Source organism: Alosa pseudoharengus, unplaced genomic scaffold (assembly GCF_046254945.1).
Source record: "Alosa pseudoharengus isolate Yale_2024_CS ecotype anadromous, Long Island Sound unplaced genomic scaffold, YU_APseudo_1.1 YU_APseudo_1.1_scf_22, whole genome shotgun sequence".
NCBI classification, from domain to species: domain Eukaryota; kingdom Metazoa; phylum Chordata; class Actinopteri; order Clupeiformes; family Clupeidae; genus Alosa; species Alosa pseudoharengus.
In genome coordinates this window covers 12597294-12612969 of record NW_027468680.1, presented here as the reverse complement: position 1 = coordinate 12612969, position 15676 = coordinate 12597294, and the positions used below count along the sequence as shown (strand labels likewise).

The following is a 15676-nucleotide window of genomic DNA, read 5'->3' as shown; positions in this document are numbered from 1 at the left end:
ATTATTACTTTGTTATTATACGGCTCTTCACAATGCAAGTAGAATGCTCCATTGACTTGAATGGGATTTCCGAAAGTTCTAGCGGTCATTATTTCTTGGGAAAGGACCTCTGAAAACAAGAATGACCGCTGTCAATGGCAACGGAGTTTGTGCTTGGAACTTCATTCAAAACTGAAAGCAGACGGTTGATCAGCTGTGTTCTAAAGAATGTTTGATTCAAGTTCAGCGTGTGTTGCGAACTATTTGTTTCTCCGCTGGCGCGTCGGGGTCCGGTTCGCCATGTGGGACTTATTTTCCCCATAATGACCGGCGTTCTATACATTATCCCTTACGTATCTGGCATAATTCCACTATTGAGCATTACTTGTGACTTCTTACAACATGCCACTATGTCTGTACAAACACATTATGAAAATCATATCACAAAAAGACGAAGAATTGAAAAAGAATAAATCAACCATAGTGTCCTACAATTGTATTCATTATTACTTTGGTATCTGGCATAATTCCACTATTGAGCATTACTTGTGACGTGTAGCTTACCTGAGGACTCTGATATCTTCTTGAGGTATATCCTCTGCTTTTTAATCAGCACATCTTTTTCATTTCGCAGGTAAAATCCTTGGGTTTGAAGTTCACGAATTTGTTTTGTGGCCTTGAAAGAAACATGTTGAAATTATCAGCAAGCTAATAGTTTTGGTTGTACAAATAAAGCAATTTTCAAATAAATTGGGTCATTATCATTTTACCAATTCACACAACATGATAAGAGACTGAAAAAAAAAAAAAAAAAATCTCACCTCTTGGATAATGCATATTTTGGATGGCTTGGGGTCAGAGAGACTCAGCGACAGCTGCAGCTTACTGAAACACTGCCTCATGAAGTTCCGGCGCAGCCTCTCATTGTGTTTGTGGCCTTCAAGCCTTTGAGCCCTTTCCAAAATGGGCGCACTCTTCTGACTACAGTGAGACAACGAAGAGCGTTTGTTTTCATTTTGTTTCATCATATCAGTTAAAAACCAACAGTGTCATTTAACAGAATCGAGAATGTGAGAATCCTAGTGTCCATTTTAGGCCCTTTTAAGATGCTTTATGTGGTTTTTAAGTTAAAAAATGAAAAATGAAAAATGAAAAACTGACCTAGAAATTGTTTTGATGTAATGTCGAAATCGCCTATACTGTTGCCCAGATGTCCACTACAGTTACCATGCAAACCAGCTAGTGCCAGCTAGGCCAGTTATCTTGTAACATCACTTTATACCAAGTTGTACCGCTGTATTACATGTAATGCAAATCAATGGAAGAGTACTGCTGCAAATGTAATGATTAAATCAAGAAAATCAGATTCCTACACATAGCCCCTTTAAAAGCAGGTCTATCAGAATGTAATGAGTTGGATTCCCTCTTCTCTGACCTACCTAAACACATTGTTGTGACATTCATTTTTTTTTTTTGAGATTTCTCAGCACTGAATATTAACTAACAACATCAATATACATGTATGTTAGGGGTGTAAAGATTAACCGATACTTATCGGTATCCGTTTTTAACGTGTAAGATACGGCTACATCGATACGTGAAACTGAAATGAACCGGTCGTTATATCGATTTACTTGTTACGAATCGGTTCGCTCAGACTCTCATTTACGTTGCTAGCAGCGCGTTTATCCCACTTCCGGTTTTGAAACTACACGTGGCACGGATTTGTGGGTAATGCAGTTCGTTTTGGGCTACATTCATTGCCCAAAGTTGTCAAAGGACCTCAAAACCCATATATCTACTGCAACTTAAGAAAATAGTCTGTAGAGTAGCCTTACGTTTGATGAAGGGATTTCCTTAATGTTAAAGAATAATTTGGCCCTTGCTGCTAAAACGATGCACAAATTATTATTATTTTGTTCATATTCACTCAGACTTGTGGCACTGAGTTTCTGGTTTCTGCATATTAGGTCTACCGTTGGAACAAAATAAGCCCAGAGAGTTCATTGATATGTATAGGCCTTATTCTTGTAGGCTATGAGAAAAGGCCAACAGTGTCTTAAGCACAGTTTTATTTTATTTCGGTATTGTCTTACCTCAACAATAGGCTACAGCTCCTTGAAAACAATCAGATATAACTCTATAAAATCTATAATATCTATAAAAATGTATTTTTATGTTGTATTTGGCTGCTGTGTTTGACTGAAATGTAGACTATTATTTTTTCATTTCAATACAGTATATGATACAAACCTCAGTTTAGATAATCATATTCACACTTGTTTTGCCCTTATTGACAACCATGACCATGATAATTGATAACATAAAATTAATGTGCACCTTGAGCAATTGATAAAAAAATCTTTCAGAATGCTTTCCATTCTTGAACTGCATCGAATTGCATCGAATCGTATCGCATTGAATCGTACTGAATCGTTTTTTATGAACATGTATCTTTTCTTGTATCGAATCATGCCCATGTATCTAGATGTGAATCGTATCGTCTTTTACATGAGAGATTCACACCCCTAATGTATGTACTGAACATTCACTTTCACATTGACATTAACATACCGGTAGATAAAGTTCTATAAATTATGTCAACAATTCTATTCTGTGGGTATATACATCTCCCATATATTGCATAACCTTACATTTTCATCTGAACTGCTTTACTTACCTTAATTTATTTTTGTTTAAATCAGAGTTATGTGACATAGTTGACACATCCACGGTCTCGATGTCAACAGTGTTGTCCTCATCACTAAAATCCTACAATGGGTTAAAAAATCAAAACACTTAATGAACTCAAACATTCGATACACATAACATACAAATGCCAAGAGCAGTGCATTCTGAACAAGGTCAAGAAAAAACATGTTCATGGTCTGATAATGTAATGAACCTACAGAATAGCAGCTCAGGTATAGTTAGCTATATTGGTCTACAACTGTACTGAATCTTACACTGATCACGCAAACAGACTCATCCGTGTCAGAGTCCATATCAGAGTCATCAGTCAGGATGAAAGTGTCTCCCACGATCTCAACATCTGAGCCAATCTCTCCTTCCTCCATTGCTGGCTTCTTTTCTGACACAACAATGCAATCCTCATCTTCATGGTCGTCACTGTCGATGTGTATAGTGTCTACTTCATCCACTGAGGGGTTTAGTGGTGCTAGATTCAGCATCTCTTTAAAGAGCATGGGCTCACCATCTGGGACAGCTTTTTCAGCCTGCATATGGTCGCTCCGGAAAGAGACAGAGGGGTTTGACACAGAGTTTCCCTTTGAGGTTTCGACCGAGGGAGTATTCCCATCTCCAGGTGGAGTGTTGTTGGTAGGACCGGTCGGCTTCGGCTGATCAGCTTTTACTGGGCTGGTCAGACCTGAATCACCGGAAAAGCTGTGGTCTGCAGAGAGATCTATTGGGGATCCAACAGAACCTTCTGCTGTGGTATCTGTGACAATGCTTTCCTGTCTTTTCTGCACAGAGGCAGAACTGCCTGATGCGGGTACCACATCGGGTTTGTCCAACACAGGGCCTTCAGGTAGTTGATCAGCATTGTTAGATGAAAGGACTGTTGTCAACTTGTCTGACACTAAGAGTGAACGTTCATTTTTAACAGCCGGCGCTGAAAGTTTCTCTGGAACTGCAGATGTTGGAGGTTTGTCCTTATCTGGCACTGCCAAAAAAACCTCTGGAGATTTGTCTGACAGCTTCTGGACTTCTGGAGTTTTCACCAATGTAAGGACAGTAGAGGCTGAACGTCCCGACGCTGTTGTTGGTTTGCCTACTGCAAAAACTGTTTTGGAGTTATCTACCAGCAACACTGCTTGAGGTTTGGCCAAAACAGGAACTGGTGAGGGTTTACTCGGTGAAGGATCTGTGGCAGGTTTTTCTACAACAGGAACTGCTGTGGGTTTGTCCACAACCAACACCAGTGGAGGTTTGTTTGATAAGGGGGCTACTGAGACTCTATCTGGCCTAAGAGCTACACCGGTCTTGGTGGTTGGTGGTTGAAGCAAGGTGAAACTTCCACTGGCCGGAACAAGTTTAGCTGCCCCCAGAGCCAGAGGGAGCCCTTGAGTTCCGGGACTGGTTGGTAAGATCCTCACGGTGTGAGTTCCAGTGTCCCCTAAGAACTCTGGAGCTCCTTTGAGCGCAGGCGAGACTGTTTTAATGGCGAAAGCAGAGGACCCAGACAGGGAGATGACCTTGGCTGCTTTAGGTGGGGAAGTGCTGGTAGTTGAACTTGATGCGCTCACAGCACTGGTTGTGATTGGCTTTTGGCTTGAGACCGCTGTGACTGAGGAGGAGCTGGTCGGGGTGGCAACGGCCAGTGATGCACCGGAGGTGTTTGTTAGAGGTGAAGAAACAGCATTCTGGGTGGGTCCTCTGGGTTTAGTTCCAAGGACAACTGGAGAGGGTAACCGCACAAAAGCTCCTGCAGAAACATAAAGATATGGTTGTAAGATTTGGTTGTAATATATCCTAATCCTTCACATAACCATCACAATACAAAAATGTTACCAACAATGCAGACCTAAAGAAAAATAAAACTTATTTGCCCTTTCAACACATTAAGGACTAATCTTAACATCTGTTTCCTTGATGTTTATTGATTTATTTTAACCAAAATCTATTCCATAAAGATTCTGAGGTCTTGATATTTCTTACATTGTATATTCAGGTCCACATTGAGTTTTCAAGCATAAATGAAGTATGATTATTATATTCTGTACTTACTAGTCTGGTCTTTCAGCACAAAATTGGGTTTAAGGTTCCGCAGCTGGCTAAGGGGCACGAGCTGAACAAGCTGGCCATTGGGGTTGCGGTAGAGGGTCGCCCCAGAGCTAGTTCGAACTGGCTGAAGCAAGACTCGACTGGCATTCTGGGCCAAAATATTCCGGGCTCCTATTGTTGCTGGGGCGACGGCCCTAACAGCTGGAGTGGGCACCCCTACCGGCTGCTGGCGAGGAACGATTTTCACTACCGTCTGGAGTTGAGGTGCCCCATCTGAAATCATGGAGTCAGACAAGAATGAGTTCATGAACCTTCATACAGTAGGAATAGCAACAGTGATTCAGGTATGTTATACCCTTTGGAGAGAGAGGAGATTATATTTGTTTTTGTCTTGGTGAGTATAATGCCATAGAAAAAAGCAGCATTGTGTATGTCTTGAATGATTATTGATTTTAAAAATGTAGCTTTATGTTATCTTGGCTTCAGATTATCTAGATGGATCGTTTTGGTATATTCAACATGTTTTATACAGCAAAATAAGAAGCACATCAAGCACATCAGCACATCATTAAGCACATCAGCGAAAACATGAATGCATCACAAAAACGCCAACCATGCTCACCTCTGAAAAAAGCACACCAATTCACCGCATCCAAGATGCAACATGATAAAAAGTGACCACAGCAATAACACATACACAAAAAAAAACAAAAAAACAAACACACAATCACACAAACGCACAAAGAAAGGATGCATCACCCGAAATCACATAATTACTGTTGTCGATAGGCTTTGTGGGCACGGACCACAATATAGGCTTACTTGCAGGAATTTCACGCTTATGCAGCAGCACTGGTAAGAGCATTGTGTGCGGTAAAGAAATCAAGGAGTCATCAAGGAGTACTGCCGCCCTCTTTTCTTCATTCCAGTAATAACCTACACAGCACAATTCACTAGTGTGTGTATGTGTGTTGTTAAGCTGTGTCAGACAGTTCATGAATTCAAAGTGAATCTGGACACTCGAAGAGGGGGGCAGGCCTACCCTGATATGGGCTGATGAATGAGATTGAAATGTGTATGAAGGGTCAGGACAAACACACCAGAGCATGGCAGCAGTGGCACAGGGGCACGAAAGGCAGTTCTTACTCTGCAAGTAGACAGGCTTAGCAAGGGCAGGGGCATTTTGAAGGCCCCTTTACAATCCTGGCGACAAGTATCACTCAACAAAGTGGGGTTTAAAAACAAAATAATGTTTGTCCTCCAGGACAGCATGTACAGCTAAACTTTTGAAATGGAGTTGATGAGTCATAATTCTGGTCAACCAATCAGAGAGTGAAGAAAACATGTTTTTGTTGACAGGGGCTTGTTAAAGGTTTTACTTTTAGATAGCTAGAATAGTTAGCTAATCATTACTAATGTCCGAATGACATTACATAACACTTGGTAGCCAACTACTGAGAGACAAAAGGACAGGATTTTGCATTAAAAAGACTTCAACATGTTGTGGATGGTAATGATAAGGTTAAATTGGAGGTGCAGAGAGTTCACTGAACAATAAAACAAGGGAGAAGCCTCATCTCTTGGTCATCAAGCTAGCACTGCAGACGTTATGAGGTTTGTTGACAGCAATGTAAGATTTATTTACCTCAAGTTAACAAAGTTGGAGAGACTGTGTTTACTTCTTTACCCTGTTCCTTACATGGCAGTGTCTTTGTAAATTAACGTGTGCATGCAAAACCGATGTAGCATAACGTTCACTTAGCAAAAGAGTGAATAACACCTCCCGTCTATGTCTGTCATCTACGAAAAAGCTAGATTTTAATTGTATACCTATCCCTCCATGAGATACTGGAGTCCTTAAAAGAAATCAGATCCTTAAGTCTCCAAAAGTGCTTCTTTAGTGTTTGTTGTTACAGACATGCTAACATCTCCCATTGCAGTTCTAGTCAGCTCTGGTAATGTTTGTCCGAGTTAGCAGTAACAAAGGGGGGGCGGGGCTCAGCAATAAATCAATTTGCTATCTAAGTACAAAAGTTGCCGTAGAAATCAAAACACACTGCCAGACCCATTTAGCTTTTGTCAAGTGACTTATGTCGCCAGGACTACAAGGCATGGACATGGATGACCGGACCAGTACCTGAGGTGCCTGAGGTGGTTGGAGTAGTGGTAGTGGTAGTAACAGCTGTTGTGACCGAGGATGCCAAGGTGCCAACAGAGCCCTTCTGTGGGGCCTGTTTGCTTGGAGACAGAGTGACGACGATAGGTCCTTTGTTATCCCCAGACCCCTGTTCTTTTTGGGTACTCTGGGCGGCAACATGATGGCCCACCACAACCACGGGGTTGGAAGATAAGACTACTTTCTGAACACTGCCCAACAGCTGAGCACCCCCAGTGCACGGCAGCTTCTGCTGCTGGGAGCAGAGCTGGTTGACCACAAACTGGGTGTAGACCTTTCCCACAGAGGGCTTGGTCACTGTACAGAGGAACACATTCAGGAGTTGGTTGACACTCTCCATACAATCAAGATAGTAATCATTTTCATTAAATGCAGAAGATTTGCAATCGCCATTGTCCCCTTGGAATTTCTTTTTTTTTTTACCAGTATGTTTTGCTTGTAGAGAGTACTTTACAATAAGTTGGTGCACTGTACAGAGAATGTGTTACATTTTATGTATCCATTTAGAGGCAACTTTTTGGAATCAAGATTGTTGGTATTTCCCATATCTGATTCAATCCAAATCCATTCAAAATGAACTCTTAATGGGTGTTTCACCTTTGTCATCATGGTTGCCTTTGAACTTTGAATTTTGTCAAAACTCAAAACATGTCACAAAAACCTTAGTGTGCCATTTAGAAGACCTATGTGACCCCAAAGGGGTGCTTCCACTGTCGCCAACTATGAAAAAAGAAAATAAAGGATGGCTCACCTGTGGATTTTTGAAGCAGAGGAGTTGCTGCTGTTGTAGTAACAGAAGTAACCATCACATCACTAGCAGTAGTTGTAACTGTGGCATTGGCCGTGCTTGCGGCTTGGGCTTGAGATTTTGGATACCCTGGTAGATTCACAGGGTCCAGACGGCCTGTGATGTATGCAGCTAGCCTGTTGGCTGGGTGAAGTGCTCCCATGTGACCAAGCTGTAGTCTGGCTTTAGGGTACGATTTTCCATTCACCTGGAGACATAAGAATGGTATGAGCACATGACATATTCTACACTAATATGCAGCAGTTTCAGCATTGTTCTGAAAATATAGTGTATGAAATATCAAAGACCAAAACAGAAGAGTTGCCGACAAAGTCATGACAAACACTTCTACTACAAATCTGTACTGCAGTGATGGGGAATTGTAGTATAGCACAAGCAGCATGTAAGTGCAATATTATGTAGGAACATACCGTTACAGGACAGCCTTCACCATTTTTTCGTTGGGCAATAAGCAGACCCGCTGTAGGGACACCAGCCAGGAAGGGGAGGCCTTGATCTGGTTTTAGTTTGGGCAAGGGCTCCATCACTCTGGGCTTTGTTTTCGGTTCAACCTTCGGCTCAGGCGTGAGTTTTGGCCTTGCAACTGGCTTCTGCTGTTCTGCTGGCTTCTGCTGTTCTGCAGGCTTCTGTGGAGCTGGAGCAGCTTTCTCCACAGGTGGAGCCGGTGGTTTGGTCTCCAAACGAGTCTGGATCTTATCCTTCAGTAAGCCAAGCTGCGGCTGCGAGATGAGGACCTTGTAGTTGACACAGGGCCCCTGGCCCTCATCCACCACAGTCTGCGAGATGGGCTGGATGCGGTATTTGCCAATCCAAAAGGGCGTCTTCAGGCGGTCCTTGTCCATGTGCTCGCACAGCACCCGCATGATGTACGTGCGGTCGGTCCGTCGGTCCCAATTGCATTCGGACACAACCTCCAGGCGCTTGGAGGGGCCATGGGTGTACTCACCAGGCTCTGGCTCATCAACATGACCACTCTCTGATGAGGAAGAAAAATTACAGACTGTAATTTTCTACAGGTATTACCATTTTTACTGGTCACCATTTTCTAGCTTCTGCCACCACTTGAAACAGTCTAATTCTGTTCATTATCTCACTGGAGGCATCTACTGTCCATCTCCTCTTAGGTTGGCTTTCAATGACCCTAACCTTCTAAAACAACACATACCTCATTGCGTTTTGTCCTGTATAAAGAGGGTAGGAGACTGATGTTCCCACAATAATTTTTAAGGACCGGTATGACCTGAAGATCACCTGCCTGTTCCCATCAACTCCCATTGATAGCGTTGACACTAATCTGGTACCTTATTCATTACAGAGTGCTTGGTGTTTTGTACTTGACCTAGCCTCTCAGAAGCAAGTTCACCCACACGTAGCTGCACAAACAGCCTACTTCAGGGTATAATACTCAGCTCACTTAAACGGTAAATGTTTGTAAGAATTTCATCATGAAACAGCTATTAAAATATAGGCTTTTTTATATTTTGTACCATTAATCATTGGGAGGGTTCAAGATAACAACAGTGATTCCCCTCAAGCACAGCTACTTTGAATATTCCATTGTAGTATGGACACCTCTTCAGAGTATATTACTTGGCTCACTTTCAACATGTATGGTACATGTTTTTAATAATTTCATCATAAAATAGCCAATAAAATATAGGCTTTTTTATTCTTGTGCCAGAGCGCATGAATCCTTTCCAGAAACTTGGGAGGGTTCAAGATAATAATAGGGATTTCCATAAGCATGACTACTTTGAATATTCCGTTGTAGTATGGACACCTCTTCAGGGTATACTAATCAGCTCACTTTCAACATGTATGGTACATGTTTTTTAAGAATATCATTGTAAAATAGCCATTAAAATGTAGGATTTTTTATTTTTGTGCCAGAGAAGTGCATGGATCCTTTTCCAGAAACCTGGCAGGGTTCAAGATAACGACAGGGATTCCCTTGAAGCATGACTATTTTGAATATTCCGTTGTAGTATGGAAACCTCTTTCCTCCTTCATCCATACTCACCCTCTTGTTCACTATGCTCTTCTGACTCCAGTCTGCTTTCTGTACCTGCCTCTGGTGTCCAGTCTATGGGTGACAGGACTTTTAGAGTAGTAGGTCCTGAACACTACAACACGCTCCACCAACACACTGGATTGTAGGCCTGTGCCTCTAGCATCACATACCCCTCCAACTTTCACAATTATTCCTCTCGTCAACATTCCCATTCTCCCAAGTCATGTGAATTTATTATACTGTATGATATGTCATTGTTGTGATTCCATGCACATGTATGGTTTTATGTTGCATAGTGCCATATTGTCTTGGTGCATAACATTATGCCATATTGAATTAATTGTATCCTACTTGATGTGATGCCACCCACTTTTAGCGATTTTAAAATTGCCAATGATGGTGCTATGATGGTAGACATTTTGTAATATGTGACACCTGTCAGCACCATGATATGCTTCTAAGGAAAAATATTGAATGTATAGTACATACCATCTGCCAAGTCTACTGGGACGTTCTCTTCCTGAAATGCAATAAAAAAATATATTATATTGTCCAGAGGTGGAGCTCTTGTGTTGTTTCCTCTAAAAGTCATCAAAAGAAAATTAAACTGCTACAAGAAGGTAAAAAAGGTCATTCACAAGGACAGGCAATCTATGGTATAAGCAAGCATTTATGTTGTGTTGTATACATGCTCATAAAGCCATGACAAGCTGTTATCAGTTACTGTTTGCTATCAATTTCCATGACATCAGAGTCCATAACTTCACCTTTCTGTTGGACTCCTTTGAGGTCTTGGCTTCATAGGGCCGGATACGTGCACAAGTCATCATGCCCTCATCATTGTCCTACGGAAAAATGTGAACTGCATTACAAGCTAGTCAAATCTAAAGCATTTAGCACTTCATAATGTATACGAAAGAAGTAACTGACAGAAAAAGAAATAAAAAAACACGAAAATACTGGGCTTTGGATTTTCATCTTTGCATGTATGAAGACATGTAATCATTCAGACAAGCTCTTACCATGTCCTCAGAGTCTGGTTTAATATCATAACGTAGAGGGCAGGGGAGGTAGACTGGAGTAGGGATGTGCAGCTCATCTTGATCAGCCTCTGTCTCTTCGTACTTCCAGATTGTTCTCACACGGGTGGCTGGCTCTGAGGTTACTGGAGGATCTGTGAGCACTATATATCACAGAGAGAGAAAGAAAGACACAAATGGTCAGAAAAGGAGCAATATCACTTAATATTAACCTAATTTGGGAAACACAGGCCTTACCATAGGCCAGAGATTTGTTCTTTTTCTTCTTCTTCCTCTTCATTTTGATGGAGCCCTCCTCGTCCTCCGTCAAGGTTTGAGACGATGGAGATTCTTTTGAGCCCTCAGTCACCTCCTCATGCTTCTTGAGCAAAACAACTTTGTGCCGCAGGCAGTTGCATCCCAGCATGCACTCTGGCTTTCCGCAGTGGTTGTGGCGCCGCTCCTGAACCAGGCTGGCACATACACAGCCCAGACGGCAGTGGGGACGGAGGCAGGGTGGCGCTCGACGTTTGATGATTGGCATGGCCACCTTGTTTTCCCCTACAACTCCCTGGGAGGTGGATACAACAGGTGAAAAGGGTATTAGTTATACTATATACCACAGTTATAATACATTAACTTTTACCATGAGTGAGATGAAATTACTCAACCACCGGTGAATACTGATGGGCCATAATGACATACTCATTTTTAGGTAAATAGATGACACTTTAGAACAGGGGTTGGGAACTTCTACATTCCACTAGAGCTCTTTGTATGCATTTTTCTTACTATGTCATGCTGATATCAATGCAAACGTTGCATTAATATTCAAGGCAAAACAGACGCAGCTCACTCCAAAATAGTTAACTTGTCTGTCCGCATCGTTCAGTGTCGAGCCACATTGTCCAATGAAAATTTAGTTTTGGTACAGACTGAGGTCACTCATTTAGAAACGGTGTTAGCATTTAGAAAAATAATTAGCCATTGGCGTTTCATGTTGGATTTACACACTAGTGTAATAATTTAGCTACTTATTAACCGTGATGAAAACCTCAGCTCAAATTAGTGAGCCATGGGTTCCTGACCCCTGCTTTAACTTTTTGTATATCCTCATCCTCAATCGTTTAGAATATTCTGGGTTATTGTCTTCCAACTTGATAAAAGTGTACAATAATTTAAGAATCAAAACAAATTTCATTAAAATATTTATCTTTGCACAGAAACAGACACCAACAATCTCATAATTAAAGCAGAATTAAAAGCACGTCAGTACCGTGGCAGAGGCAAGGGCTGCTAGTGCAATGGAGGCCCGTTCCTCTGTGACAAATGTGCGCTCTTTCCCTTCCCACACCGATCCATCTTCCACCTCCAGCAGCTTCAACACAGTGCGAGGCAGGGTCACATCGCGTCCCCAGACAGATTTACCTGCCTGGGTGTCTGAGTGACCTGCCTTGGTGACTGAACTAGTGTCACTCTTCACTGCATCCTTGATTGACAGCGTCTTTGATCTTGGTGGCTTTAGGGTGTTTTTGACCTTGGATGATGACTTTTTGCTGGCTAGAGCATCTTGAGTTTCAGGTGTGGATGAAGGTGGGTGTGCCGTTGTGGGGTTTGCCTTGGGAGTGGTTGTCCTGGATGACCTGCGAGCCGTGCTTGCTCCTGACTTCTGCGTCTTAGGAGATACCTTGGACTTTTTGGTTTGGGAGGCAGCTGGGGTAACAGGTGGAACAGATTTGGGGGTTGGAGCGACGGATGCAGGTGCCCTCTTCTTCAGCACGCTGTCCAGTGTCCGCACGTAACTACTGCTTTTGGTGGGCATTTGGTAAGAAACAGGGGTGACGCTGCTCGTGGAGAAACTGGCCGCGCGCTCGTCTATGAGCTTTCCCTCACTGGCCAGGTACTCATCTAGCATGTCACTGCAGAAGGCTGACCGATTCTTCAGTGCTGCATCTGAGCTGTTACCAGCTTCAAACAGAAAATCTTTATTGTCATTGTGCAGAGTACGAGTACAGAGACAACAAAATGCAGTTGGTGTCTAACCAGAATAGCAATTTATGCCATTTTAAAGGCACTATGGTGGCAGGTACTGTTTGAATATGGCCTAATGCCAGATTAGCTGGAGGTTGAATGTTTATAGTATGAAGTGTTGTTTTACCTTCAGGAGGTGATTCTTTAGGGTCTGGTGCTACAAATTTATCCCTCCAGCCTTTGATTTTGGTGATATCTGTTGTTTTTCCGGTCCTAGAAACAAAAGGGACTATGTCCACAGAAACATCTAGTTACAATGTGAGTGAAGTAAGGGAGGTCATACATCAAATAAAAAAAATAGAAAAAAACTATGAGGAATATATTAATGATGAGACATAATCAACTTAATAAACAGATGGATTATGGCTTATGAATTATGGGTTTTTCCATGTTATACTTACGTTGTGATGACACACTCCCTGAGCTTGTACTAGGACATGGAGAGGGAGGGGGAATCGGTAGTTCCACACCCAAATATACCAGATCAATGGCTAAGATCTGATCAAGTATATTCAACTTCAGACCAACTTTAAAAAGACAAAAACAGATTACAAATGACCCGCTTCATTTATGGTGATCAAGTGTGATTTTATTTCTACACTACACTTCATTTAATTCAGTATGCAACTTTCTCTCTCTTCTTTTTACAAACTGTGCACCTGTTCAGAGTGTAATCAAGAGCTTTAGGACCACATGCTAATCGGTCTTACCTTCCTGTAGAACTGGGTGGATGACCTGTTTGTGTTTCATGACCTTTAAATCTTGAAGGAGGGCCTTCTCTAATGAGGCGATTCGTTCAGCCATGGCCTCAAGGGATTCAACTGTTGCAAAAATACATCACAATGTAAATCACTCTGAATGTCCCAAATTACTGTATTCTACTACTTACAGTGGAATATTCACTAATGATTAGATGTACCTTGCTTTTCCATAACCTCAGGTAATTGTGGTGGTGGAGATTCTTCATCATTGTCATCCAGATGTACTTCAAGAGCCTCCTGTTAAGTACAATGAAATTTCACCTGTTACTCATTGGAATCATTAACAATGAATACTGTACCATGACTTCAGAGAAAGATCCAATAAACCTCAAAGATGACAAAAATACAACCACCTACAGCATTATATTGCTTTTAGGCTTAAGTATGTAGTTACCTTTGAGGTAAAGGAGACAAATAATTGGCCTTCCACATCTTCAAGGCTGGGTTGCATGCGGACGTCTGTAGGACCACTCACCAACAGCGGCTCCTCAGGCTGTTTGCGTTTTCTGCCTTTCCTGGGTCTCCCCTTAGGCTTTTTCCCCACAGATATCTGGTTGCTAGTGTTGACCACAAGGGAAGCCACACCAGTTCCACCACTCGCTTCATTGCCATTGTCTTGCTCACTGACTTGAGGAAAATCCAGCAGTTCATCAGGAAGACGATCTACTGGTTCTTGGTCAGATGAAGGTGCAGGGCTACCATGTGAAAAGACGGGGGATGATGGTGAATCAGGTGCTGAGGCAGGGCCATCAGCTTCGCATGACAATGGTGATGGTGTGGCAAGGGTAGTGGAATGGTTGACAGGGACTTCAGAGGCACTTGTAATCAAGGACTGTGATTTAGGTTCCTCAAATTTTGTAGTGGGCGTTGTGTCAGTGTCAGAGGGGTCTGTAGTGGACTGTGATGAATGTGTCTCAGTGGACAGTGAAGAAGTCTGGATTTCAGGGAATGTTTTGACAAAGGCTGTGTAATCAGTTTTTGAAGATGTCAAACATTCTAACGGGGCATCGACAGCAATGCTTTCAACAGTTTTATTGGATGAGATAGGAGTCAGTGTTGGTGAGGTATGGGTGTCAACCAGTTGAGTACATGATTCTGAAGGATGTGTGGAATTAGGTTTTAAAACAATACTCGTTGAGGGTGACGAACAAGAAATATCAGGTTTTTGGACAAGATCGACAGATTTGGGTTGTGATTTGAACTTTTCAAAGAGTAAATGATCAGGTTTAGGGGTGAGCTTGACTGATTTTGGCTTTGATTTGAGCTGCTGAAAGAACAACGCAAGAAGGGGCAAAGCCGCAGCACCTGATCGTTTTTGTGGAACAGATTTATTCTGGCTTTGTTCTTCGGAGTTGCAGAACTTTATACCAGACCGTGTTTCCGTTGATGAAATGCTAGGAACCTTCTGTCCATTTTCCTGTGTAACAAATGATTCACCACTTGTGGGATCATGAACAGAATTGGATACATCAGGAGCCTGTTCAGAATCCTCCTTGGATTTCAAATCTATGTGTAACTCCTCCTTCACAACAGACTTTGCCTGTACATCCTCTTGCTCTGACTTTTGTGGCTCCCTCTCAGGATCAAGGTTGCCCCGAGTGTTAACACAGCCATCGTTTTTCTTCTTCAAGGTGCTACTGGAACCACTGCTCTCAGGGGCTGTCCTTCTCAGTTTAAGCGGGGTCCCTTGAAACAGCTCAGACAAGGTACTTGGACGTCTTTTCACAATACTGAAAGCAGACAAAAACAACTTGACGATACATTTTTTACAAATCATAGGTAATCAAGGGTAAAACACGTATGATATGCATTCCCTGCATTGATCAAATCTCTACTCACACAACTACATACTAGTATACATAATATCTCAAAGTTATAGAAAGAACATTCATTCAACATTTAAAGTCACACAAATTAATAAATTCTTCAATAATTGGATATGTATTGGTTTAAAACAGTTATTTCTTTATTATATTGTTTTGTTACAAAGAAATATAGCTGCTCAGACAAACTTCTGATTATGCCAGGAGTGACACGATTCTAGTGTTTATTTGTGTGTAATCATTGAATTTCCCATTTAAGAACACCGTTATACCACAAAAGGGGACAACATTCATCACCAATATTGTTTATGCTGACATTTAT

General features: G+C 41.9%; 1 protein-coding gene across 2 annotated transcripts in view; it reads right to left on the bottom strand.

Annotated features, from left to right (window-relative positions):
• The window catches only part of mgaa (MAX dimerization protein MGA a), a 29691-nt gene that overhangs the window by 4651 nt on the left and 9364 nt on the right, over positions 1–15676 (bottom strand). The window contains exons 3-21 of one of the 2 annotated variants that reach the window (XM_076300587.1): positions 13926–15261; positions 13690–13768; positions 13481–13591; positions 13172–13297; positions 12898–12999; positions 12016–12707; positions 10998–11310; positions 10743–10903; positions 10488–10565; positions 10210–10240; positions 9730–9792; positions 8120–8685; positions 7653–7896; positions 6863–7198; positions 4729–4998; positions 2946–4426; positions 2660–2751; positions 801–960; positions 544–655 (exon numbers count right to left, since the gene is read on the bottom strand). In XM_076300587.1, coding sequence (XP_076156702.1) covers positions 544–655; positions 801–960; positions 2660–2751; positions 2946–4426; positions 4729–4998; positions 6863–7198; positions 7653–7896; positions 8120–8685; positions 9730–9792; positions 10210–10240; positions 10488–10565; positions 10743–10903; positions 10998–11310; positions 12016–12707; positions 12898–12999; positions 13172–13297; positions 13481–13591; positions 13690–13768; positions 13926–15261 — 6353 coding nt within the window. The remainder of the gene's footprint in view (positions 1–543; positions 656–800; positions 961–2659; positions 2752–2945; positions 4427–4728; positions 4999–6862; positions 7199–7652; positions 7897–8119; positions 8686–9729; positions 9793–10209; positions 10241–10487; positions 10566–10742; positions 10904–10997; positions 11311–12015; positions 12708–12897; positions 13000–13171; positions 13298–13480; positions 13592–13689; positions 13769–13925; positions 15262–15676) is intronic. The other variant, XM_076300588.1, reaches the window with a different exon arrangement.